Raw genomic sequence first — 25,451 nt, 5'->3', positions numbered from 1 at the left:
TTCCTTTCCTTTCCTTTCCTTTCCTTTCCTTTCCTTTCCTTTCCTTTCCTTTCCTTTCCTTTCCTTTCCTTTCCTTTCCTTTCCTTTCCTTTCCTTTCCTTTCCTTTCCTTTCCTTTCCTTTCCTTTCCTTTCCTTTCCTTTCCTTTCCTTTCCTTTCCTTTCCTTTCCTTTCCTTTCCTTTCCTTTCCTTTCCTTTCCTTTCCTTTCCTTTCCCCTCCTTTCCCCTCCTTTCCCCTCCTTTCCCCTCCTTTCCCCTCCTTTCCCCTCCTTTCCCCTCCTTTCCTTTCCCCTCCTTTCCCCTCCTTTCCCCTCCTTTCCCCTCCTTTCCCCTCCTTTCCTTTCCCCTCCTTTCCCCTCCTTTCCCCTCCTTTCCTTTCCCCTCCTTTCCCCTCCTTTCCCCTCCTTTCCTTTCCCCTCCTTTCCTTTCCCCTCCTTTCCTTTCCCCTCCTTTCCTTTCCCCTCCTTTCCTTTCCCCTCCTTTCCTTTCCCCTCCTTTCCTTTCCCCTTCCTTTCCTTTCCCCTTCCCTTCCCTTCCCTTCCCTTCCCTTCCCTTCCCTTCCCTTCCCTTCCCTTCCCTTCCCTTCCCTTCCCTTCCCTTCCCTTCCCTTCCCTTCCCTTCCCTTCCCTTCCCTTCCCTTCCCTTCCCTTCCCTTCCCTTCCCTTCCCTTCCCTTCCCTCCCCTTCCCTCCCCTTCCCTCCCCTTCCCTTCCCTTCCTTCCCCCTTTCCCTTTCCCTTTCCCTTTCCCTTTCCCTTTCCCTTTCCCTTTCCCTTTCCCTTTCCCTTTCCCTTTCCCTTTCCCTTTCCCTTTCCCTTTCCCTTTCCCTTTCCCTTTCCCTCCTTGCCTCAACTTTCTCCTCTTCTTCACATGGAGCCTCCTGGGTGCCAGTCTGTGCTCATTGCCCCTTGTGCTGTCCCTGGGCACCACTGAGCAGAGTCTGCCCCCAGCCCCTTGCCCCCCACAGCTCCTTTCTCTCTTGCTGAGCATTGCTCAGCTCCCCTCTGGGGCTGCTCTTCTGCAGGCTCAGCACCCCCAGGGCTCTCAGCCTTTGCTTCTCCCAGAGCTGCTCCAGGCCCCTCAGCAGCTTTGTAGCCTCTGCTGGGCTCTCCCCAGCAGTTCCCTGCCCCTCTTCAACTGGGGAGCCCAGAACTGGACCCAGTACTGCAGCTGTAGCCTCCCTAGGGTAGAGTAGAGGGGGAGAACCTTCCTATGATCATCTCTGAGCTGATGAACTCTCCCTGAGTTGTGTTCCTCAGCCCACGGGAGAGGGGAAAACATTCCCTCTGCTTTAGCCCTGCTATTTCAAGTGGGGACCCCATGTCAATTTTGGATGCATCCCACTCCAACCCCTCACTGAACAAGGGCTTGACAACCATCTCCTGAGCTCTGGCAGTGCTCTGAGTGCCGTTGTGCCTGTGCTTCCCAGCTGTCAAGGAGCTGATCCTCAGGGAGGAGACTCCTCCTGGGGAGGAAACTCCACCACGGCTGGGGAATGAAACAGGCAAACGATCATCCACAGTCCTGGGATGGCTTCTGGCTCTCTGGGTGAGCCCCTGGCCGAGCTGGCAGCTCCTCAGCCCGCTCTTTTGCAGAAGGCCAGAGCCACTGTAGCATCCCAGTGCTGCTGAGCCATGAGGCAGGGCTCCAGCTGCTCTTGGACGGCGCAGCCGAGGCTGCCGCGGCCACCTCGGGGCAGCTGCTGACGCCAGCAGAGAGGCTCGGGGACTCTGGGGCAGGGCTGGATGTGAAACCTCCTTGCCTGGTTCATGGCCACAGGCTGCTCTGACAACAAACTCAGCCTTTCTTCTCATGGGCCCCTGCCTCAGCACAGCCTGAGCCAGGGAACTGAGATGGTGTTTTGCAGGGTTTGACTGCTGGGCTTCACCCAACCCCTTGCAGCTCAGATTGCCTCTTGTTCTGAGGAAGATTGGGGGAGTGATGCAGTGGAGAGCCAGGGTCACAGAATCAATCACTCAGCTTGGCAAAGACCCTTGGGGTCATCAAGGAAAAGACCCTTGGAGTCACCAAGTCCAACCATGAAGCCTACTCTACAAAGTTCACTCCTAAACCGTATCCCCAAGCACCACACCTGGATGACTTTCAGACACCTCCAGGGGTGGTGACTCCACCACCTCCCTGGGCAGCCTCTTCCAGTGCCTGACCAATGCCAATTGCTCCTAATGTCCAGTCTAAACCTTCCTTGGTGCAGTCTGAGGCTGTCAAACTCCATCCTGCCACTTCTGCATCTCACCATGGCTGAGCAGGAGTGCTCATAGAATCACTGAGGTTGGGAATGATCTCTCAGATCAAGCCCAACCTTCCACCCAGCACCTCCCTGTCCCAAAGTGCTGCAGCTACTCATTCTTTGAACACCTCCAGGGGTGGTGACTCCACCACCTCCCTGGGCAGTCTGCTACCATTAAGGTTGGAAAAAACCTTTCAGATCATCAAGTCCAACCTTCTGCCCAAGACCTTCATGTCCCAGGTGCCCCAGAGGCACAGCAAGCCACACTCTACCCTCTCACAGGCAAGGAGCAACCCATGCCATGCAGCACCCAGCATCCCAAAGGTGACTGGGGACCCCCTCCCTCAGAGTACTGGGCAAAGGGCATGGCCAGGAGGGATGCCACTAAGCAACAGCAACAGCAGCAAGCTCCTGCACCAGGTCTTAGGACACTGAGTTGCTGGAGTGTCCCCAGGGAAGGGCAACTCAGCCAGGGAAGGGTCTGTAGAGCAGGGCTGGTGAGGAGCAGCTGAGGGAGCTGGAGTTGTTTAGTCTGGAGAAGAGGAGGCTGAGTGAGACCTCACTGCTCTCTACGAGACCTCTGAGCTCATCCAGTCCAACTTTCAACCCAACACCACTGTGGCCACCAAACCATGGCCCCAGGTGCCATAGCCACAGGCTCCTTGAACACCTCCAGCCATGGGGACTCCACCACCTCCCTGGGCAGCCTGGGACAGTCCCTGAGCTCTCCTGTGGAAAGGTCCCATTCTGACAGCAGGTGGCCAGTGGTGGCCAGCCTGTGAGGTCCCTGCTGAGCCTGGGAAAGCCTCCCTGCCCTCACTTCCAGAAGCTGACACTGACATCCTGCTTGGGTTGCCGTAGCTCCCAGTTTCTTCTCCTGAAGTTGTTCCCCATGAGGGTGGTGAGAGACTGGCATAGGTTGCCCAGGGAGGTGGTGGCAGCCTCACCCCTGGAGGTGTTTGCAGCCAGGCTGGCTGTGGCTGTGAGCAAGCTGCTGTAGTGTGAGGTGTCCCTGCCCATGGCAGGGGGTTGGGACTGGCTGAGCCTTGAGGTCCCTTCCAGCCCTGACAATTCTATGAGTCTATGAATCCATTCTAGGAGACCCCTCCCTGGGTGTGCTCTTGGGGGTCACACACAAGCAAGTCACCACTGAAAAGTTCTCTTGGAGGCACTCAAAAGCTGAGTCAAGTGGTGTGAGGAGAGACAGCTGAGCCATTTGGGCAGCTGGGGCTCTCTTCCTCTCCTCCCACTCTCCCTTGTGCTCCTCCCAGCCACTGCCATCTGCTCCTGACGCCACCACAGACCTGCAGCCCCATTCCTGGGCAGCAGCAACATCTGGCACAGCTTGGATCTATCTGCAGCCTTTTGGCAAAGGCAGCCCAGAGAGGGCTTTTAGTTTTTGCCTCCTGCTCTCCTTTGTTTTACACTTCTGATCCTAGTTCAAGCCTTCTGCTGCTTCACAGCATGATCAAAGACCTTTTAGTGTTGTGGATGTGTGCAGGTGATAGCTCCAGCAGCACTTGGTGGCATCCACAGCAGCACCAGGTACAGAGATAATGTGGCTGCTGGTCTTTGTCTTCCCAATCTCAACAGCAGGCAGCTGTGCCCATCCCATGCAGGCAGAGCTGCTCCTGGGCACCCTGCAGCATTACAGCACCTTGGTGGCTTCAAAGCTGGACATGAGCTGGCACTGAGTGCTCCCAGCCCAGCCGCAACCTGTCCTGGGCTGATCCCCAGCAGTGTGGGCAGCAGGGGCAGGGAGGGGATTCTGCCCCTCTGCTGTGCTCTGCTGAGACCTCCCCTGCAGTGCTGGGGCAGCTCTGCAGTCCTCAGCACAGCATAGACAGGGACCTGGTGGAGCAGGGCCAGAGGAGGCCACAGCAATGCTGGCAGGGCTGGAAGCCCTCTGCTGTGAGGCCAGGCTGAGAGAGGTGGGGTTGTGCAGCCTGGAGAGGAGAAGGCTCCAGGGAGACCTTCTGGTGGCCTTGCAGGGCTTGAAGGGGTCAAGAAGGGAGCTGGGGACAGAATTTTGAGCAGGGCCCGTTGGGACAGGCCAAGGGGGGATGGCTTGAACTGCAAGAGGGAGACTCAGTGGAGAGAAGGGAGAAATGTTTGACTGATCCTAGTGAGAGCCTGGCCCAGGCTGCCCAGAGAGGCTGGAGCTGCTCCATCCCTGGCACCATCCCAGGTGAGGTTGTTTGGGGCTGTCAGCAACCTGCTGTGGGTGCAGCTGTCCCTGCTGGCTGCAGGGGGTTGGGCTGGGTGAGCTTTGGAGGTCCCCCAAAACATTCTGTGTTGCCATCAGCTGGAGACAGCAGGTGGCTCAGAAGAGGATTCCCAGCCCAGAGACTCTCTGGGTGATCAGGCAGGTTTCCAGGAGTGGGCAACCATCCCCTCCTGCCTTCTGCTTAGCATCAGCGTGGTCAGGAGCTTCCTTCTAAGGGTGCCACTGCCATTGTTGTTCAGCTCCTTGCAGGCAGCGGATGGGAGAAAAACCAAATGCTTTTCTGTCCCCTCCTCTGGCAGACTGAAGCCTCTGGATCTTCAAACCCATTCTTCTTCTCTTGCCCTATCTTTAAAGGTCCCTTTTGTCTTGCAGAAGCTGTTCCAGGCACATGTTCAGCCTGTGGAATCCGTTTTTTTTTCCCAGGCATGCCCTGCAGCGTTTGCTCTTTGTGGCAGGAGCTGAGGAATGCTTTTGCCTGGGCTCTGCTCGGGGATGGGGGATTCCAGCCGGCTCTGTGGCTGCTCCTGGTCAAAGGCTGCTGAGCTCAGAAAGGTTGTCTGCAGCACAGACACCTCCTGGTGCCTGTAAGATCTCACACCCTGTGGGAGGGCAGGATGAATGCTGCTGCCCATGGAATAAAGGAGGGTGGCCTGGGTGGTGCTGTGCCTCAGTCTTCCCTGTGCTGCCTGAGACCCAGCAGGTCACAGAGCTGAGCAGCTGAGCAGTGGTGCTCAGGCTCCTGGCCAGCTGGGACACCCTGGGACTGTTTGAGCAGCTCTGCAGCCCTTTTCTTTTTAACACACCTAGCATCAGAGAATCACAGAATGGGTTGGGTTAGGAAAGGCCTCTGAGCTCACCCAGTCCAACTAGCAACCCAACCCCACCATGGCCACCAAACCATGGCCCCAGGTGCCATGGCCACAGGCTCCTTGAACACCTCCAGCCATGGGCACTCCACTACCTCCCTGGGCAGCCTGTGCCAGTCCCTGACCACTCTGGCAGCAATTTTCCCTCATGCCCAACCTAACCCTCCCCTGGCACAATTTCAGGCCATTGCCTCTCCTTCCATCATCTGACACCAGGGAGCAGAGCCCAACCCCCACCTGGCTCCAGCCTCCTCTCAGGGAGCTGCAGAGAGCAATGAGGTCTCCCTCAGCCTCCTCTTCCCCAGGCTGACCACCCCCAGCTCCCTCAGCTGCTCCTCCCTAGCCCTGTTGCCCAGACCCTTCCCCAGCTCTGTTGCCCTTCTCTGGACCTGCTCCAGCTCCTCAATGTCCTTCTTGGAGTGAGGAGTCCCAAAACCGAACCCAGCACTCAAGGTGTGACCTCACCAGGGGGACCATCCCTGCCCTGCTCCTGACATCAGGGCTGCAATGACTTCTTGTAGACCTTTAGCCCTTCCAAGCAGTTGCCAAGGTGCTGCTCCCGTCTGGGGTGGACACCCTCTCTGTGACCACCTTCTGCACCTCATCTGCTTCTACAAATCACAGTGAGGTTTCTCAGTCACCTGCAGCTCTGCAGGCATCTGCATTTCTCCAGGGTAGACAGAGCCCCTCTGCTGCCTCCTTAGTGTTGATTCCTCCCCACAGCCAGCTCCTGCTTTTCCTAATGGCTGCTGGAGAGAGGATGTGGGAGAAGATCTTTATCACTGGAGAAAACACCCTACAGCTTGCAAATGGTCATGGGTTACACCACCTTGGTTTCAACACCCCTGTCTGGGCTGGAATTTCAACCCTCTTCACACCCTGGCCCTCCTTTCCCATATTTTCCAGCACCCTTGGCCTGGGTAAAGCCTCTGTTATGAAAGAGCAGGGCAGGTCAGAGGAGTTGTGACATGAAGGAGTCCTTTAGGAGCAGCCCTGAAGGAAAGGCCTTGGGGGTGCTGGGGGAGGAGAAGCTCAACAGGAGCCAGCAGTGAGCACTTGCAGCCCAGAGAGCCAAGCAGAGCCTGGGCTGCAGCAAGAGAAGTGTGGCCAGCAGGGGAGGGAGGGGATTCTGCCCCTCTGCTCCACTCTGCTGAGACCACAGCTGCAGCTCTGGGTCCAGACCTGAAGCCTCTGTGCCAGGAAGGCTCTGGAGGTGCTGGAAGGTGTCCAGAGAAGGGCCACGAGGAGGAGCAGAGGGCTGGAGCTGCTCTGCTCTGGAGACAGCCTGAGAGAGTTGGGGCTGTGCAGTCTGGAGAGGAGAAGGCTCCAGGGAGACCTTCTTGTGGCCTTGCAGGATCTGCAGGGGGCTCCAAGAAAGCTGGGGAGGGACTTTGTAGGGTGTCAGGGAGTGATAGGACTGGGGAGGATGGAGCAAAAGTAGAAGTGGGGAGATTGAGATTGGATGTGAGGAGGAAGTTGTTCCCCATGAGGGTGGTGAGAGCCTGGCACAGGTTGCCCAGGGAGGTGGTGGCAGCCTCCTGCCTGGAGGTGTTTGCAGCCAGGCTGGCTGTGGCTGTGAGCAACCTGCTGTAGTGTGAGGTGTCCCTGCCCATGGCAGGGGGCTTGGGACTGGCTGAGCCTTGAGGTCCCTTCCAACCCTGAGCATCCTGTGGTTCTGTGACGTGCCCCAGCAACCAGGTCACCTTCCCTAAGTGCTCTGAGGATTCCCAGGGTGAGCAGGGTCCAGCTGGTCTTGCTTGCCCAGGCTGAGTGCTGAGGACATTGCTACCAGCCACAGAAAAGGCCTTTAATCCTCTCAAGACCTCCTAAGAAGGCTGCTGCTTGGTGCAGATGCCATCCAAAATGGCTTTAATAATTTATCTGACAGTGCCTTTCTTGTCTCTCAGGATTATGAGGGAGTTGAGCATGTCAGGTTGGCCTCAGGTCCTCCAAAGGACCCTGGCAGATCCTGGACACTCTCTAGAGAAGTCATTTGAAGGAATCAAATCCCTCTCTTGGATTCTGATTACTTTGTTGACCCTGAACTTTGGTAGGCTGATGTGATTAGGAAAAAACACCCAAGCAGGGCAGGCATTGAGAGCCCAAGCCCAAGGGACACACAGGGCTCCATATTTCAGTTGGAAGGTGCCTTCTGGTGTGGAATATGTAGGTCCCAATGGCTCTGTGTCTGCCTCTTGCATTCCAGATTGCATTTCTTGAGTTTCCCCCCTATTCCTTGTGGTCCTGGTCTGGGCTGTGACATCTTCCACTGCAGCAAGATGATGGAAATCAGTGACTGGCAGCTCCCTTCTTTCATGTCCTTCACTTTCTTCCTGCTCTCAACCTACTGGAGGGAGGAGTTCTGTTCTTTTCCTTACTGTTTTTCTCTTTCATGTGGCAGCCCTACCCAACATAATCTGTCTGCAAAGGCCTGCAGTGAGATCTCACCTGCAGGGCTGTGTCCAGCCCTCAGCACAGGAAAGACATGGACCTGATAGAGAGAGTCCAGGGGAGGCCATGAAAATGCTCAGGGGGTTGGAGCAGCTCTGCCATGGGACAGGCTGAGGGAGCTGGGGGTGTTCAGCCTGGAGAAGAGAAGGCTCCAGGGAGACCTTAGAGCAGCTTCCAGTCCCTGAAGGGGCTACAAGAAGGCTGCAGAGGGACTGTTCCCAAAGGGACAGGGCCAGGAGCAATGGTTTGAGGTGAGAGCAGAGCAGATTGAGATTGGAGGTGAGGAACAAGTTCTGCACCAGGAGAGGGGTGGAGCACTGGAAGAGGTTGCCCAGGGAGGTGGTTAAGACTCCATGCCTGGAGGTATTCAAGGGGAGGCTGGACAGGACTCTGGGCAAACTGCTCTAGTGGAGGATGTCCCTGCTGAGTGCAGGGGGTTGGACTGGATGAGCTTTGGAGGTCCCTTCCAACCCAGAGCATTCTGTGATTCTATGAGTGCTCTCCCTGCTCTATCAGGAGGGCGCATCTCAGGGAGGTGACCTTGCTGCCCCTGTGCTGATTTCCTGGGCAATGCTGCAGAGACCACAGGCTTGGAGAACATGATGAAAGGAAGCCCAAAACTCACCTTACTGTCTGGGACCACTTTTCCCTCTTGTCTGGGCTTGGTCAGCACCACAGCAAACCTGGAGGCTTGTGGGAGCTACCTGGAAGCAGACAGGAGCATGGAGTTTTCATCCAGGCACTCTGAGTAAGAACATGCAAAGAAGAGACTTCTGCTCTCCCATGGAAAGGAGGAGAGAATGGGTTGGGTTGGAAGGGACCTTCAAGATCAGCCATTCCAAATCCCTGCCATGGGCAGGGACACCTCACACCAGCCCAGGTTGCTCATCCAGCCTGGCCTGGAACACCTCCAGGGAGGGGACATCCACAGCCTCCCTGGGCAACCTGTGCCAGTGTCTCCCCACTCTCACTGCAACGAATTTCTTCCTCATCTCCAGTCTCAATCTGCCTTCCTCAAGCTTCAATCCATTCCCTCTCATCCTGGCTCTCCCAGCCCTTATCAAAAGTCTCTCTAGCTCTCCTTGAGCCCCCTTCAGGTACTGGAAGGCTGCTCTAAGGTCTTCCCAGAACCTTCTCTTCTCCAGACTGAACACCCCAGCTCTCTCAGCCTGTCCCCACAGGGGAGGTGCTGTGGGGACAGTCTTAAAGACCAGAGAGACCCAGCAATATCCTGTATCTCCTCCAGTCCAGAGCAGAAAGGCTTTCCACCACCATTTCTTTCCTCTCAGCAGGGCTGGGGCTGGGTGGTAGCTCTCACCTGGCAGGACCTGCACTCCTGAAGCTCCAAGTGACATCAAACCAGGGAACTCCTCACCTTGACAAGGTGGCTGCAGGCTGAGGCAGAGGTTGCAAACACTCAGCCAGAGCAGGGCTCAGTCATTTTGCTTTGGCTTGGTAATGCTTGCAAATGCTCCTGGAAATGCCCATGCAAATGGTCCTCTGCAGCTCTTCTTATCTCAACCAGATCTAAAGATCCCTACCTTGGTAGAAGGTCCATTTTCCAAGGAGTAGCTGAAGTCAGCCTCAAAGTATTCCTGGGTTCAACTTGTGTTCACTGAACTGTGCTACAGGAAGGAGCTTTTGGAATTGGGCCTGCAAGAGGAACCAGAGGCTGGGTCCCTCCTTCATGGGTACCAGGGATGATGACCCTGGAGAAGAGCAGCCCCAGAGGGGAGCTGAGCAATGCTCAGCAAGAGAGAAAGGAGCTGTGGGGGGCAAGAGGCTGGGGGCAGACTCTGCTCAGTGGTGCCCAGGGACAGCACAAGGGGCAGTGGGCACAGACTGGCAGCCAGGAGGTTCCATGTGAAGAGGAGGAGCAAGTTGTTTGGTGTGAGGGTGCTGGAGGCCTGGAGCAGGCTGCCCAGAGAGGTTGTGGAGTCTCCTTGTGTGGAGAGCTTCCAGCCCCCCCTGGGCATTGTGCTGCTGGGCATTGTGCTGTGGGTGCCCTGCTGGGGCAGGGGGCTTGGGCTGGGTGAGCTCCAGAGGTCCCTTCTAACCTTCACCATGCTGGGATATTTCTGGTAGTTTGGGCTGGGGCAGAGCAGTGCAGGCTGCAGGCGCTGGCAGTGTGTTGCTCAGCAGCTAACCAACATCTTCTTGGAACAGTGCTATCAGAGGGAAAGGAATGGAATTAATGAAGAGAAGGCTCGAGGGAGGCCTCAGAGCTGCATTTCAGTACTGATCATCTCCAGAGGTCCCTCCCAAGCCCCAGCATGCTGGGATCCTGTGATGCTGTTCTCCAGAGAGGACATGGAGAGGGGTGAAGGGTTGGACCCCTTCAGTCCTTCAGACTCTGCTGGAGGAAGAGTGGATGTGGCCCTCTGGGAGATGGTCTGCTGGTTGTGGAGGTGCATTGTACGGGGTTGGACTCGATGACCCTGGAGGTCTTTCCCAACCTGAATGAGTCTTTAGTGTTTTCTGTAACACTTTAAAGTGGGCATCTGAGTAAGTCCTGAGCCCTGGTGTCCTGCACAGATGCTCTGGAGCAGCTGCAGCTTGTCCATGGGACGTCCATGAGGGGTAGGCAGCTGCTGAGCTCTGAGCATTCCCCTCGAGGGTCTTGTCGAGCACAGCCAGCACCTTGGTGTGCTTTGCAAGCCAGAGTGCCAGCAAGAGGCAGCTCCCCTCCCCTCTGCCTTGCTTTGCTCATCCCTGTCCCTGTGCCATGTCCTCTGTGGTGCCAGCAGAGCCGTTTGCCTGGCTGGGTGGTGAGCAGGACTCAGGCAGCCGCTCAGGCTGAACTTTGGCTGCCTCCCTTTGGGGGCTTGCTTTGCTTCTTTTTCCTCTCCCAGTTTTGCTCTTCAATCAGAGCAATTTTCCTCACCTGGCTCCTTGATGGCTCCTTGATGGCTCCTCAAAGGACTGAGCTGGCATCAAGCAGGGATCTTGCAGAAGGGCAGCGAGCAGGCGAGAGGAGGTCTGGGTTTAGGATGTGTCTGCAGCAGATAAAGCCGCCAGAAAAAACACAACCCCAAAAAGCAGCAGACAAGCAGGTTCTGAGCCATTTGTTAGCTCTCAAAGACCTGCTTCCTCAGAAAGCTGCTTTGGAAGGGATTTGATGTGGCATTTCCAGCTCCCCTGTGATCTGCCTGGATTCTTTCCCCCCTTATCTGCCTCCAAATTGTCTCCTTAAACCCTTCCTGCTTGTCACTGCCTCTCCCCATGTAAAGGGACCTGCACGAGTGTGGGATCCTAGAGGAGCTTAGGAAGTCTCCTGCTGCTTAGGAGGTCTCCTGTTTGAGCTTCTGGAGGCCTTCACACTGCATTTCCTCTCTCACATGCCTGAGTTTGAGGGATGGGCCAGGTGGAGATTGCCTCAGGTGGAAAATCCCCCTCGTGGGCAGGAGCTGGATGGGAGAGCAGGGATTGATTCCTGTCCCTGCTGAAATCAATGGGAGCTTTGCTGCCCAGCCGGGTCAAATGTCAGCTCAGATGTCTGCTCTCCCTCAGGAGTTTCTCCTTGGTGCTCTTCAGCAGCGCTGAATCTCTCTTCCTGTCTCCCTCTCCCAAGCTCTCATCCATCCTGATTTGAAGTCACCTCCGTTAAGTGGTTGTCACGCTAGCTCTCGGCTTCACTTGCAGAGAGAACACTCCATAAATCTCACATTAGTCATGGCATCTGCTGAGAGATACCAAGGAGAGCCTTGCTTTGACTCAGAGCTTATCTAACCGTATCAGCCCCAGCCTTTGCCTTTCCTCTCCCGGAGCCGCAGGAAGCAGGGCTCATTTCGTGTGAGCTGATGCGGCCCTGCAGCCTGCCCACCATACAGCGGCAGCCTGCAGAAGCCACCTGCTGGGCAGCTCCTGCTTCCCTGCCCACCGGGCTTGGAACCTGGGCTCCCTTGCCAGCTCTGCCCTGCCTCAGCAGGACAAGAACCTTTCACAGGATCCTAGAATCAATAAGGCTGGAAAAGACCTCAAAGATCATCAGGTCCAGCCTGTCACCCAGGACCTAAGCTTATGGCAGGGGATTGTAGCATCACAGAGTGATACAATCATAGAATCACAGAGTCACAGAATCATAGAGTCACAGAGTCAGAGAGTCACAGAATCAGAGTCAGAGAGTCACAGAACCACAGAATCAGAGAGTCACAGAATCAGAGTCACAGACTCATGGAATCACAGAGTCACAGAGTCAGAGGGTCACAGAATCAGAGTCAGAGAGTCACAGAACCACAGAATCAGAGAGTCACAGAATCAGAGTCACAGAATCATGGAATCACAGAGTCACAGAGTCAGAGGGTCACAGAATCAGAGTCAGAGAGTCACAGAACCACAGAGCCACAGAATCAGAGAGTCACAGAATCATGGAATCACAGGGTCAGAGAGTCACAGAACCACAGAGCCACAGAATCAGAGAGTCACAGAATCATGGAATCACAGGGTCAGAGAGTCACAGAACCACAGAGCCACAGAATCAGAGAGTCACAGAACCATGGAATCAGAATCACAGAATTTACAATCACAGAATCATAGAAGGCTCTGGGTTGGAAGGGACCTCCCCAGCTCATCCAGTCCAGCCCCTCTGCACTCAGCAGGGACATCCCCAGCTAGATCCCCCAGCTAGATCAGAGCCCTTGCATATCTCCAGGGATGGAGCCTCAACCACCTCCCTGGGTAACCTGTTGCAGTGTTTCAGCAGCCTCCTGGTGCAGAACGCGTTCTTCACATCCAATTTCCATCTCTCATGCTCTGCCAGCATGGATTTAGGAAGGGCAGGTCCTGCCTCTCCAACCTGATCTCCTTCTATGCCTAGGTGACTGCCTGGTGGATGTGGGGCAGGCTGTAGATGTAGTCTGCCTGGACTTCAGCAAGGCCTTTGACACCATCCCCCACAGCAAGCTCCTGGCCAAGCTGGCAGCTCTTGGCCTGGACAGCAGCACTCTGAGCTGGGTTAGGAACTGGCTGGAGGCTGAGCCCAGAGAGTGGTGGTGAATGGTGCCACAGCCAGCTGGCGGCCAGGCACCAGTGGTGTGCCCCAAGGATCAGTGCTGGGCCCTGTGCTCTTTAACATCTTTACTGATGAGGGCATTGAGTCCATCATCAGTAAGTTTGCAGATGACACCAAGCTGGGGGCAGGAGTTGATCTGCTGGAGGGTAGAGAGGCTCTGCAGAGGGACCTCGACAGGCTGGGCAGATGGGCAGAGTCCAAGGGCAGGAGATTGAACACATACAAGTGCCGGGTTCTGCACATTGGCCACAACAACCCCATGCAGTGCTACAGGCTGGGGTCAGAGTGGCTGGAGAGTGGTCAGGTAGAGAGGGACCTGGGGGTACTGGTCGATGGCAGGCTGAACATGAGCCAGCAGTGTGCCCAGGTGGCCAAGAAGGCCAAGGGCATCCTGGCCTGCATCAGGACCAGTGTGGCCAGCAGGAGCAGGGAGGTCATTGTGCCCTGTGCTCAGCACTGCTTAGGCCACACCTCAAGTACTGTGTCCAGTTCGGGGCTCCTCCATTTAATAAGGATATTGAGACACTTGAATGTGTCCAGAGAAGGGCAACAAAGCTGGGGAGGGGTCTGGAGCACAAAGCTGGTGAGGGGTTTGGAGCACAGCCCTGTGAGGAGAGGCTGAGGGAGTTGGGATTGCTTAGGCTGGAGGAGGCTCAGGGGAGACCTTCTTGCTGTCTACAGCTACCCGAAGGGAGGTTGTAGCCAGGTGGGGATTGGTCTCTTCTCCCAGGCAAGCAGCATCAGAACAAGCTGTGCCAGGGGAAGGTTAGGCTGGAGGTGAGGAGAAAGTTCTTCCCAGCAAGAGAGATTGGCCACTGGAATGTGCTGCCCAGGGAGGTGGTGGAGTCGCCATCACTGGAGGTGTTTAGGAAGAGACTGGATGGGGAGCTTGGTGCCATGGTTTAGTTGACTAGATGGTGCTGGGTGATAGGTTGGACTTGATGATCTCTGAGGTCTTTTCCAACCTGCTTAATTCTGTATTCTGTATTCATTTCAAACCATTGTCCCTGGTCCTGTCCCTGCAGGCCTTTGCAAACAGCCTCTCTGCAGCCTTCTCGTACTGGAAGGCTGCTCTTAGGTCTCCCCAGAGCCTTCTCTTCTCCAAGCTGTCCTTCATGAGTGGTTGGTTCCACCTCCCCAGCAGGTCCTGGAGGCATGCAGCAATAAGGTTTCTCTGTTTGCTGTTCCTGGAGACCATAGTGGGATGGAGAAGAGGCTGAGCACCAGGCACAAGGCTTCCCTGAGAACCTCTGTGCTGGACTTCAGCCTTGCTTCCATTGGGAAAGGAGGGCGGCAACTCAGTGATGGAGGAGCTGAACTGCCCAGGGTCTGACACTCCTGCATTGGTGCTCCTTGCATCACTGAAAACAGGGTCAGATCTTCTCTCTCTTGGGCTTTGAGGCCTCTGCCCCACACAGTTCATGTCTGCTCTGCTAAGCTTTTCTCAGCTTCATCCATCCTGTCCTTTGGGAAGGCTTCCTCAACAATGTTCACCCTCTGCCAGGGCTGCTGTCTGGCAGAGAGTTGCTCTGGAAGGGGTCTTAAAGATCATCTAGGTCCCTGCCATAGGCAGGGACACTTCCACCAGCCCAGGCTGCTTAAAGCCTCATCCAGCCTGACCCTGAACATCTCCAGGGAGGGAGCATCCACAGCCTCCCTGGGCAACCTGTTCAGTGTCTCACCACCCTCACTGAATCCCAAAATCCCACCATGGTAGGGGTTGGAAGGGACCTCTGGAGCTCATCCAGTCCAAGCCCCCTGCTCCAGCAGGGCACCCACAGCAGCTTGCCCAGCAGCACAGTGCCCAGGGAGGGTTGGAAGCTCTCCACACCAGGAGACTCCACAACCTCTCTGGGCAGCCTGCTCCAGGCCTCCAGCACTCTCACACCAAACAACTTGGTCCTCCTCTTCACATGGAACCTCCTGGGTGCCAGTCTGTGCCCATTGCCCCTAGTGCTGTCCCTGGGAACCACTGAGCAGAGTCTGCCCCCAGCCTCTTGCTCCCCACAGCTCCTTTCTCTCTTGCTGAGCATTGCTCAGCTCCCCTCTGGGGCTGCTCTTCTCCCAGCTCAGCACCCCCAGGGCTCTCAGCCTTTGCTCCTCCCAGAGCTGCTCCAGGCCCCTCAGCATCCTTGCTGCCTCTTCTGGACCCTCTCCAGTATCTTCCTGTCTCTTGAACTGGGGAGAGACACTGGGAGAGGCTGGGGAAGAGATCCAGCAGAGGAGGGCAGGATGCTGGAGGTCCTAACCCAGCACTTCTCCATCCATTCCCTGTCTGTGTCTGCTTTAAAACCACCTTGCCTGGAAGGCAAAAAGAAACAGCACAAACCAAGGAGGCAAAGGCTGGGCTGAGGGATGTGTCAGAACAGCATGTTCTGGGGTTTTATAGCTGCTGGGGAAAGAGAAGATGGAGCAGGGAATGCAACATGACAGAGAGTGAGGAGCTGAGGATATTTGCCTGATGTCTTTTGCTGGTAATTAGGATAATTCCAATTAGACATAAGTAATCTTTCTCTCTCTCTCTTTTTCCCCCCCTTTCTCCCCTTTCTCTCCCCCTCCTCCCTCCTCCCTCCCTCAGCTGGTTCAATGCTTGCTTGAAAATACGCCAACTAAAGCCAAGATATTAAACCTGGAGATCTCTGCTCCTCGAGGATCTCCAGATGAAATTACCCTCCCCAGACAAGAGGGATCTTGACAAAAGGCAGATTTATTGTAGCTAGGGAAGGCAAGGAAGAAAAGCAAAGGGGTGGGGGTGGGGGTGGGGGGGCAGAGAATACAAAACCCAACCCAAATTGTGTATTCTGCATCTAGCATCCTGCTGCTTCTTAGGCACACAGGAAAGAGGCCCCCATGGAGAGGCAGATAAATCAAGGAGAGGAGGCAAACCTCTTGCTTTGCCTGCAGACAAAGCTGCTTGCAGGTTGCTGTTCACACCAGCAGCTTCCCTCAGCTGCCACATCCCCAGCCCTCGCACTACCCAGGCTGCAGCTGAGCCCTGCTGCCCAACCTCCTTGGAATTTTCATTCTCCAGCCTCTGCCTCCTCTTCTTTCTGACCCAGGCACAGGGCTGCTCTTGTGTCACCTCTAGGGCCTGCAGGACAGGAGACCTCCTCAATGATGAGGAATGGTTTCCTTCCAAGGGTCAGGTGTTGACCCCAGACCCCTCAAATCACAGATCCCTTTGGGCTCTACCAGATCTACAGATCCTATGGGGGTCGCTCAGACCTGCAGATCCATCTGGGCTCCAGCAGGCCTGCAGAGCCTTTTGGGTGCTGCCTGGAATCACAGAAACATTTTACACCTTTCAAATCTCAGATCCTTTTGGGCACTACTGGATCTACAGATCCTTTTGGGCTCTACCAGACCTACAGATCCCTTTGGGCTCTACTGGATCTGCAGATCCCTTTGGGCTCTGCCTGGAATCACAGCATCATTTTAGACCTACCAAATCTCAGATCCTTTTGGGCACTACTGGATCTACAGATCCTTTTGGGCTCTACCAGACCTATAGATCCTTTTGGGTTCTACTGGATCTACAGATCTCTTTGAGCTCTACCAGGCCTACAGATCCTTTTGGGCTCTGGTGGAATCACAGAATCATTTTGGACCTTCCAAACCTCAGATCCTTTTGGGTTCTTCCTGCAACCACAGAATCATTTTAGACTTCTCAAATCACAGATCCCTTTGGGCTCTACCAGACCTGCAGATCTCTTTGGGCTCTACCAGACCTGCAGATCTCTTTGGGCTCTACTGGATCTGCAGATCCCTTTGGGCTCTACTGAACCTAGAGATCCCTTTGGGCTCTACGTGGAATCACAGCATCATTTTAGACTTCTCAAATCACAGATCCCTTTGGGCTCTACCAGACCTGCAGATCTCTTTGGGCTCTACCAGACCTGCAGATCTCTTTGGGCTCTACTGGATCTGCAGATCCCTTTGGGCTCTACTGAACCTAGAGATCCCTTTGGGCTCTGCGTGGAATCACAGCATCATTTTAGACTTCTCAAATCACAGATCCCTTTGGGCTCTACCAGACCTGCAGATCTCTTTGGGCTCTACCAGACCTGCAGATCTCTTTGGGCTCTACTGGATCTGCAGATCCCTTTGGGCTCTACTGAACCTAGAGATCCCTTTGGGCTCTACGTGGAATCACAGCATCATTTTAGACTTCTCAAATCACAGATCCCTTTGGGCTCTACCAGACCTACAGAACCCTTTGAGCTCTACCAGACCTACAGATCCCTTTGAGCTCTGCCTGGAACCACAGAATCATTTTAGACCTTCCAAACAAACCTCAGATCCTTTTGGGCTCTGCCTGGAACCACAGAATCATTTTAGACCTTCCAAACCTCAGATCCTTTTGGGCTCTGCCTGGAACCACAGAATCATTTTAGACCTTCTAAACCTCAGATCCTTTTGGGCTCTACTGGATCTACAGATCTCTTTGAGCTCTTCCAGACCTACAGATCCCTTTGGGCTCTGCCTGGAATCACAGAATCATTTTAGACCTTTCAAATCAGCTCCCTTTGGGCAGTACCAGACCTACAGATCCCATTGGGGCTCTACCAGACTACAGGTTCCTTTGGGCTCTACCAAGCCTACAAATCTTTTGGGGCTCTACCTAGAATCACAGAATTGTTATTACTGGAAGATGCCTTTCAGCTCATCAAGTCCAAGCCTTACCCCAGCACTTCCAGCTCACCACTAAACCCTGGCCCTCAGCATCACATCTCTTTGAAAGCCCTCCAGGGATGGGGACTCCACCACTGCCCTGGGCAGCCTGGGCCAGGGCTTCACAACCCTTTTGGGGAAGAAATTGTTCCTCATGTCCAGCCTGGTGCAACTTGAAGCCATTTCCTCTTGTCCTGTCACTTGTTACTAGGGAGAAGAGGCCAACGACCTCTTCAGTCCAATGTCCTTTCAGGGAGCTGCAGAGAGCCAGAAGCTCTCCCTTCAGCCTCCTTTTCTCCAGGCTGAGCAAGCCCAGCTCTGGGCTCCTCTCTTGAGCAGGTTCTGCTGCCTTGCTCAGTGCTGCACACACACACACACACACACACATCTTCTGTTGCTATGGACAATGTGCAAGAGGCAGAGCTGCTGTCACCATCTTCCCCCTTTGGAAAAATAATTGCTGACAATCCTGCCCTTGGACTGATTGTGGCAGTTTTCATCCTTATCTCTTAGACCATGAAATCAAAACCTTCTCCTGATCATCCTACACTTCCCTCATGCTGTGCTTTGGAGCAGGGGGGTGACAGAGCTGGCAAGTCCCCATGGCCAGGCTTGCCTGTAAGGCACAGCAGATCCTCCTTGTCCTGCCGGGATGTCAGGCAGCAGGTTTCATCCTCACTCCTCTTTCAAGCCTGTCTTATCCACTGTGTGCCTTTAGGACTGCCTCTGGCAGCTCTCCCTCGGGTGGTGCAATCTTCATTGCATCTACCCTCCAGCAGCCTGTCAGCTGCAGCACCCAGGGGTAGCTGGAAGTTGAGATTCCCCATTGGAAGCCATTATCCTGCTTTTTATTCCCCCCTCCTCCCCTCCCCACCCTCCTCCCTCCAGAGCCTTTCCACCATCCTAAAAACAAACATCAGGCAGAGCTGTATCCATCCAGATCTGGGTTTATTCCCTAGATCTTCCCAAATAGCCCAAAACCAGTCTGCCCCAAGTCTCACTAGCAGTCCAGGCTGGGGTGAGGAGATTGAGAGCAGCCCTGCAGGGAAGGACTTGGGGGTGCTGGGGGGGGGAGAAGCTGGGCAGGAGCCAGCAATGGGCACTGGCAGCACAGAAGGCCAAGGGCAGCCTGGGCTGCATCCAAAGCAGTGTGGCCAGAGCTGGAGAGAGGGATCCTGCCCCTCTGCTCTGCTCTGTGAGACCTCACCTGTAGTCCTGTGTCTTGGTATGGAGACCTCAAAGGAGAAGGACTTGGACCTGATGCAGCAGATCCAGAGGAGGCCATGAAAATGCTCAGGGGGTTGGAGCAGCTCTGCTATGGGACAGGCTGAGGGAGCTGGGGGTGTTCAGCCTGGAGAAGAGAAGGCTGCAGGCAGACCTTAGAGCAGCCTTCCAGAATCTGAAGGGGGCTACAAGAAGGCTGTAGAGGGACTGTGCCCAAAGGCCTGCAGGGACAGCATCAGGGACAATGGCTTCAAACTAGAGCAGAGCAGATGGAGATTGGATGTGAGGAACAAGTTCTGCAGCAGGAGGGTGGTGGAGCCCTGCAACAGATTGCCCAGGGAGGTGGCTGGGGCTCCATCCCTGGAAATATTCAAGGTGAGGCTGGAGAGGGCTCTGGGCAAGCTGATGTAGTTGGGGATGTCCCTGCTGAGTGCAGGGGGTTTGGAAAGGATGAGCTTTGGGGGTCCCTTCCAGCCCAGCCCATTCTATGATTCTAAACCACCCCCCTGGTATCAGCACATTGATGTCCTCCTGCCTGCTCAGAGCTGCACCTTCAGCAAGCTGTGCTGCTGGTGGGGCCTCCTGTTTTCAGCTGAGCAGATGAGCTCTCCCTGGCCATGGCAGATCCTTTCACTGCCTTGCTGGGGAACGCTGCCAGCAAGGTGTCAAAGTGGTTCCACTCAGAGAGGTTAGCCACCTGGGCTGATGGCTTGGCATCTACTCTGGCTGCACCACAGGAGGACCTGGGCAGGACATATGCTGCTTCTGCCAGGTGCCAGCCACAGGATCTCCTCTCACTGAGCTTCCACTGCTGATTTTCAGCCTTTGTGGCTGTCTTTGTGGCTGAAGGACAACAAAGTTGGTGGGGGGCTTGGAACACAAGCCCTATGAGGAGAGACTGAGGGAGCTGGGGTTGTTTAGCCTGGAGAAGAGGAGGCTCAGGGGAGGCCTTATTGCTCTCTACAACTACCTGAAGGGAGGCTGTAGCCAGGTGGGGGTTGGTCTCTTCTCCCAAGCAATCAGCACCAGAACAAGAGGACACAGTCTTAGGCTGCGCCAGGGGAGGTTTAGGCTGGAGGTGAGGAGGAAGTTCAACACAGAGAGAGTGATTGCCCATTGGAATGGGCTGCCCAGGGAGGTGGTGGAGTCACCATCATTGGAGGTGTTTAGGAGGAGATTTGATGGGGTGCTTGGTGCCATGGGTTAGTTGATTAGGTGGTGTTGGATGATAGGTTGGACTTGTTGATCTCAAAGGTCTCTTCCAACCTGGTCTATTCTATTCTATTCTATTCTATTCTATTCTATTCTATTCTATTCTATTCTATTCTATTCTATTCCATTCCATTCCATTCCATTCCATTCCATTCCATTCCATGGTGTCAGCTGCCTGCAGCTGCAGCTGCCTTTGTGGCATCTAAGAGAGATGGGGACAGAGTTTTGAGCAGGGCCTGTGGGGACAGGCCAAGGGGGGATGGTTTGAACTGCAAGAGGGAGACTCAGAGTGGAGAGAAGGGAGAAATGTTTGACCCTGAGGGTGGGGAGAGCCTGGCCCAGGCTGCCCTGAGAGGTGGGAGCTGCTCCATCCCTGGAATCATTCCAGGTCAGGCTGTTTGGGACTGTGAGCATTCTGCTGTGGGTGCAGCTGTCCCTGCTGGCTGAAGTGGGGTTGGACTGGGTGAGCTTTCAGGGTCCTTTCCAACCCCAACCATTCTATCTCTCTTCACTGCTGGGCAGCTCAGAGCTTCATGGTCTCCATTGTGGGCTGCTCTTGATCTCCAAGCCATCAGCAGTCATAAACCCTCACTTGATGTCACCAAGCCTTCCCTGCCCACACCCTTGGTCTGACACTCATGACCCTGCTGGGTGCTGGACTTCACCTCCATGTGGCTGGATGTGGTCCCAGGGTCTGTATGTCCATCCTCCACCAGCAGACAGGCTTTTCCTCCTCGGGGCAGCCCAAGCCCCTGTGTAGCCATGGCACTTGGGGCCATGGTTTGGTGGCCATGCTGAGGTTGGGCTGCTGGTTGGACTGGATGACCTCAGAGGGCTTTTCCAACCCAAACCATCCTGCGATTCAGAGAGCATCAGCCCTGCACTTAGTGCCCATCCCCTGATCCTTCAAAGATCCATCACTGCTTCTGGCAAGGATGTGGCCTCTTGCTGCTGCATTATGGCCCAGGCAGCGTTTCCACAGCCAGCAGAGGCTGTCAGAAAGCTGCAGGGGCAACTGAGTGTCTTCACTTCGCTCCCAGGAAGGATCCAGGGAAAGCAAACCAAGCCTCTGCCCGCAGCTCCACGCTGCCATTTCCCGCCCCCCCCCCCCCCCCCCCCGGTTTCCTGGGCTTTGGCTCGATCCTCTCCAAAGGATTCTTCCTCTGCTTTGCCTCTCTCCAAGTGGTCTCTCTTGCCTTTGTTTCCAGATCCCACTCTTGAAGCAAGCCCTTTCCACAAAGTGCTGAGGGCTTTTGTCACTTAAACACCTTGGTGACATCAGAGGCCTCCAATGGCTCTTAGCCTGTGTGCCTGCAGGCCCCCTGCAAGAACGATTTCCCCCCTCCACGCATTGTCCTGCCTCCGGGAGATGATTAAATCGTTGATGGAGCTTCACAAAGGCTCTGCTCAAAGGCAGACATGCGGCTGCCAGCTCTTTTCTCCCTGCCACAAGAGCTATAATACAGGCAGACAATGGAAGGCAGCCACCAAGGAGCAAACACAGAGTGCTTGGGAAACCAGAGCGGGGTCCCAGCCGGTCCCTGCACGATCCCAGCCGGTCCCTGCACGATCCCAGCCCGTCCCTGTACGATCCCAGCCCATCCCTGCACAATCCCAGCCCCTCCCTGCACAATCCCTGCCCGTCCCTGCACTATCCCAACCCGTCCCTGCACAATCCCAACCCGTCCCTGCACGATCCCAGCCCGTCCCTGAACGATCCCAACCCGTCCCTGCACAATCCCAGCCCATCCCTGCACAATCCCAACCCGTCCCTGAACGATCCCAACCCGTCCCTGCACAATCCCAACCCGTCCCTGCACGATCCCAGCCCCTCCCTGCACAATCCCAGCCCATCCCTGCACGTTCCCAGCCCATCCCTGCACAATCCCAACCCCTCCCTGCATGATCCCAACCCCTCCCTGCACAATCCCAGCCTGTCCCTGCACAATCCCAGCCCATCCCTGCACAATCCCAACCCGTCCCTGCACGATCCCAACCCGTCCCTGCACAATCCCAGCCCATCCCTTCACGATCCCAGCCCATCCCTGCACAATCCCTGCCTGTCCCTGCACAATCCCAACCAATCCCTGCACAATCCCAGCCCCTCCCTGCACAATCCCTGCCTGTCCCTGCACAATCCCAACCCGTCCCTGCACGATCCCTGCCTGTCCCTGCACAATCCCAGCCCATCCCTGCACAATCCCAGCCCATCCCTGCACGATCCCAGCCCGTCCCTGCACAATCCCAGCCTGCTGGGGGTGGGAAGGGACCTCTGGAGGTCATCCAGCAGGGCAGCCACAGCAGCTTGCCCAGGAGCACCATGGCCAGGGTGTGGGGTTGGAAGCTCTGCAGGGAAGGAGACTCCACAACCTTTCTGGAGCCTGCTCCAGGGCTCTGCCCAGTGTCCTGCTGGGAGCTGGAGCTAACCTGTGGTTCCTCCCAGCCTGCCTGTGGTGTAGGCATCTTCCTTGGCTCCCTCCCAGGCTGCCATTGTGGAGGTCTCACCCAGAGCTGAGGGAACTTTGTGCCTCCCCACACAGAGCACAGAGGGCTGAGATTCAGTCCCTGGCTGCCCTCCCTGTCCCAGCACAAAGGGACTCAACCGTCTCCCCTTCATTGTCCTTCCTGGGGCAGGGTCCCTGCCCTTCTCCCATCTCTTCCCTGGCAAACTGGTGAAGGCCACCTCAAGCTCCAGGGCCCTCCCTGCTGAGGTGCTGGCAGGAAGGGAAGCAGGGCTGCAGCTTCAATTAACTGATAAGGGCAGATCCCTGGAAGTGGGGAGATAGGAAGTGGGGAGATAGGAAGTGGGGAGATAAGTGCAGCACCCTGTCTGCCACCACACTCCTGCTAATTGGCTTTGAGAAGCTCTGGAGAGGAAGATTAACCCCTGGAAGGAAAGAGGGCTGCAAGCAGCTGACTGCTGGAGGGGCTGCAGTTCACCTGAAAGGGTCTGTGGGATGTGGGCTGGAGAAGACCCCCTCCAAGTCCCTCCCTTCAGCTCCATGCTGGAGCAGAGGAGTTGTGTCAGGCAGGATGTGACCCCTGCCTGTCACAGGCTGGGGCACAAGGTAAAGCTGAAGGATTAGCTGCTCAGGTTCCTTCTGTAAGAGGCATTTGCTGCTTCAAAAGGTCCTGAGCCTGGCTGCTGTGGGGAGGCCTGGGGTTGGGGAAGGGTCTGGAGAACAGGGCTGGGGAGGAGCAGCTGAGGGACCTGGGGGTGTTCAGCCTGGAGAAGAGGAAGCTGAGGGGAGACCTCATTGCTGCCTGCAGCTCCCTGAGAGGGGGTTGGGGCCAGGTGGGGGTTGGGCTCTGCTCCCAAGAAACAAGAGCTAAGGCAAGAGGAAAATGGCCTCAAGTTTCCCCAGGGGAGGTTTAGTTTGGACATTAGAAGAAACTTCTTGGCTGAAAGGGTTTTCAAAGCCTGGCCCAGGCTGCCCAGGGAGGTGGTGGAATCCCCATCCCTGGAGGTGTTTCCAAGAGGCAGAGCTGTGGTGCTGAGGGCCATGGTTTATTGTCAGGAGGTGTCCCAAGGCTTTCAGGGGAAGAGGACAAGGGTCCCCAGGCTCTGGAGCAGTGGTAGGAGCCACTGTAAATGTCCAGGGGGACAATCACTGCTCTGGTCCTGCTGGTCCCCCCTACCCCACCAGCTGGCAGTGCATCGGTAGCAGGGGCACGGCAGGGCCCCCTGAGCCATGCATCTGGCTAGCCAGGGAGGCAGCTGAGCCCCACAGAGCCATGCTGGGAGCCCAGGTGGGGGGCTCTGGGAGGAATTGTGTGTACTGGAGCCAGCAGGCAGGGGCAGGGTCAGGCTGGAATGTGGCAGGGGCAGGGTGCAGGAATTTGGGCAGCAGGAATGCGCATCCAAGGCATGCATGAGCTGGCAGCCCCCGGGGGGGACAGCAGGTGCTGCTCCTCTGCATTTGCATAATGTCATTAGCCCTTGCAAGAGAGGGCTCCAAAGCCACACATGAGCCCTCTGCTCCCACCTGCCCCTCCTCCCTCAGGGCACTGGGGAGACGAAGGGTGGCAGCTGTGCCGCCCAAAAGGTCTCCTCAGGGCCTTTGTGCCCTCCTGGAGGCACCACAGGAGCTGTGACTCACCTGGGCTGGAGCAAAACAAGAGTTCTGGGCTCCTCAGTTCAGGAAAGATGTTGAGTTGCTGGAAGGTCTCCAGAGAAGGGCAACAAAGCTGGGGAGGGGTCTGGAGCACAGCCCTGTGAGGAGAGGCTGAGGGAGCTGGGGTTGCTTAGCCTGGAGAAGAGAAGGCTCAGGGGAGACCTTCTTGCTCTCTACAACTACCTGAAGGGAGGTTGTAGCCAGGTGGGGGTTGGTCTCTTCTCCCAGGCAGCCAGCACCAGAACAAGAGGACACAGTCTCAAGCTGTGCCAGGGGAGGTTTAGGTTGGATGTTAGGAAGAAATTCTTCATAGAAAGAGAGATTGGCCATTGGAATGTGCTGCCCAGGGAGGTGGTGGAGTCACCATCACTGGAGGTATTCAAGAGGGGACTGGATGTGGCACTTGGAGCCCTGATTCAGCTGTTAAGGATTGTTGGGTATTAGGTAATAGGTTGGACTTGATGATCTCTGAGGTCTTTTCCAACCTGGTTGATTCACAGCAAGAGAGATTGCCCATTGGAATGTGCTGCCCAGGGAGGTGGTGGAGTCACCATCACTGGAGGTGTTTAGGAGGAGTCTGGATGTGGTGCTTGGTGCCATGGTTTAGTTGATTAGATGGTGCTGGGTAATAGGATGGACTCCATGATCTCAAACGTCTCTTCCAACCTCGTCTATTCCTATTCCTATTCTTATTTCTATTCTATTCTATTCTAGTCTAGTCTAGTCTAGTCTAGTCTAGTCTAGTCTAGATCTGGAGAAGGGCTACAGGAGAGCTGGGGAGGGACTTTTCACAAAGGCTGATGGCTTCAGGCTGGCAGAAGCTGGATTGAGATGAGACATTAGGAAGAAATTCTTCCCAATGAGGGTGGGGAGACACTGGCACAGGTTGCCCAGGGAGGCTGTGGCTGCCTCCTCCTTGGAGGTGTTCAAGCCTGGATGAGGCCTTGAGCAAGCTGGGCTGGTGGGGGGTGTCCCTGCCCATGGCAGAGAGGTTGGAACTGGATGAGCTTTAAGTTCCCTTCCAACCCAACCCATTCCATGGTTCCATAGTTCTGTGATGCCAAGATTCTATTTTGTGTCTTCTTGACCTTCTGGGTGGCTGTGTGTTGACTGTCTGCTGTGTGTAGCTGTCCTGAGAAGGTCTGGGTTGGCCAGAGGACAGTCTTTGGATACAGTAGGAACTAGGATTTGATTCTGGAGCCTGGCTTGTGCTGTGTTTGATACCACCTGGCTGAAGGGGGTTGCCCACTGCTGCTCCTTACCTGACTTGGGCTGCTGCTGCTGTTGCTGCTTGAAGTTCTGACCAACTTTAACTTCCATTTTTGCATCCTGGGCACACAGCACTGACCAGAGGTGGTGAAAAGAGGCAGTGAAGTCTGCCCTGATAATTCACTGCCAAAAGGCACAGGAAATTGCTGGGCTTTGTCTC

At 55.6% G+C, this 25,451-nt stretch overlaps 1 protein-coding gene across 4 annotated transcripts in view; it reads left to right on the top strand.

The window, feature by feature from the left end:
• PCDH1 (protocadherin 1) overlaps positions 1–25,451 on the top strand; it is an 86,875-nt gene that overhangs the window by 48,003 nt on the left and 13,421 nt on the right. The window contains exon 5 of one of the 4 annotated variants that reach the window (XM_068169541.1): positions 15,379–15,453. The exons of the other annotated variants lie outside the window; for them this stretch is intronic. Coding sequence (XP_068025642.1) covers positions 15,379–15,398 — 20 coding nt within the window. The 3' untranslated portion in view covers positions 15,399–15,453. Of the gene's footprint in view, positions 1–15,378; positions 15,454–25,451 lie in introns of those variants that run through there. 4 annotated transcript variants of the gene reach the window in all.

This window comes from Melanerpes formicivorus, unplaced genomic scaffold, assembly GCF_026170545.1.
Source record: "Melanerpes formicivorus ecotype bairdi unplaced genomic scaffold, bMelFor1.0.p_v2 SCAF_188, whole genome shotgun sequence".
NCBI classification, from domain to species: domain Eukaryota; kingdom Metazoa; phylum Chordata; class Aves; order Piciformes; family Picidae; genus Melanerpes; species Melanerpes formicivorus.
The sequence above is the reverse complement of the archived record's forward strand: the minus strand, read 5'-3'. Positions and strand labels throughout refer to the sequence as shown.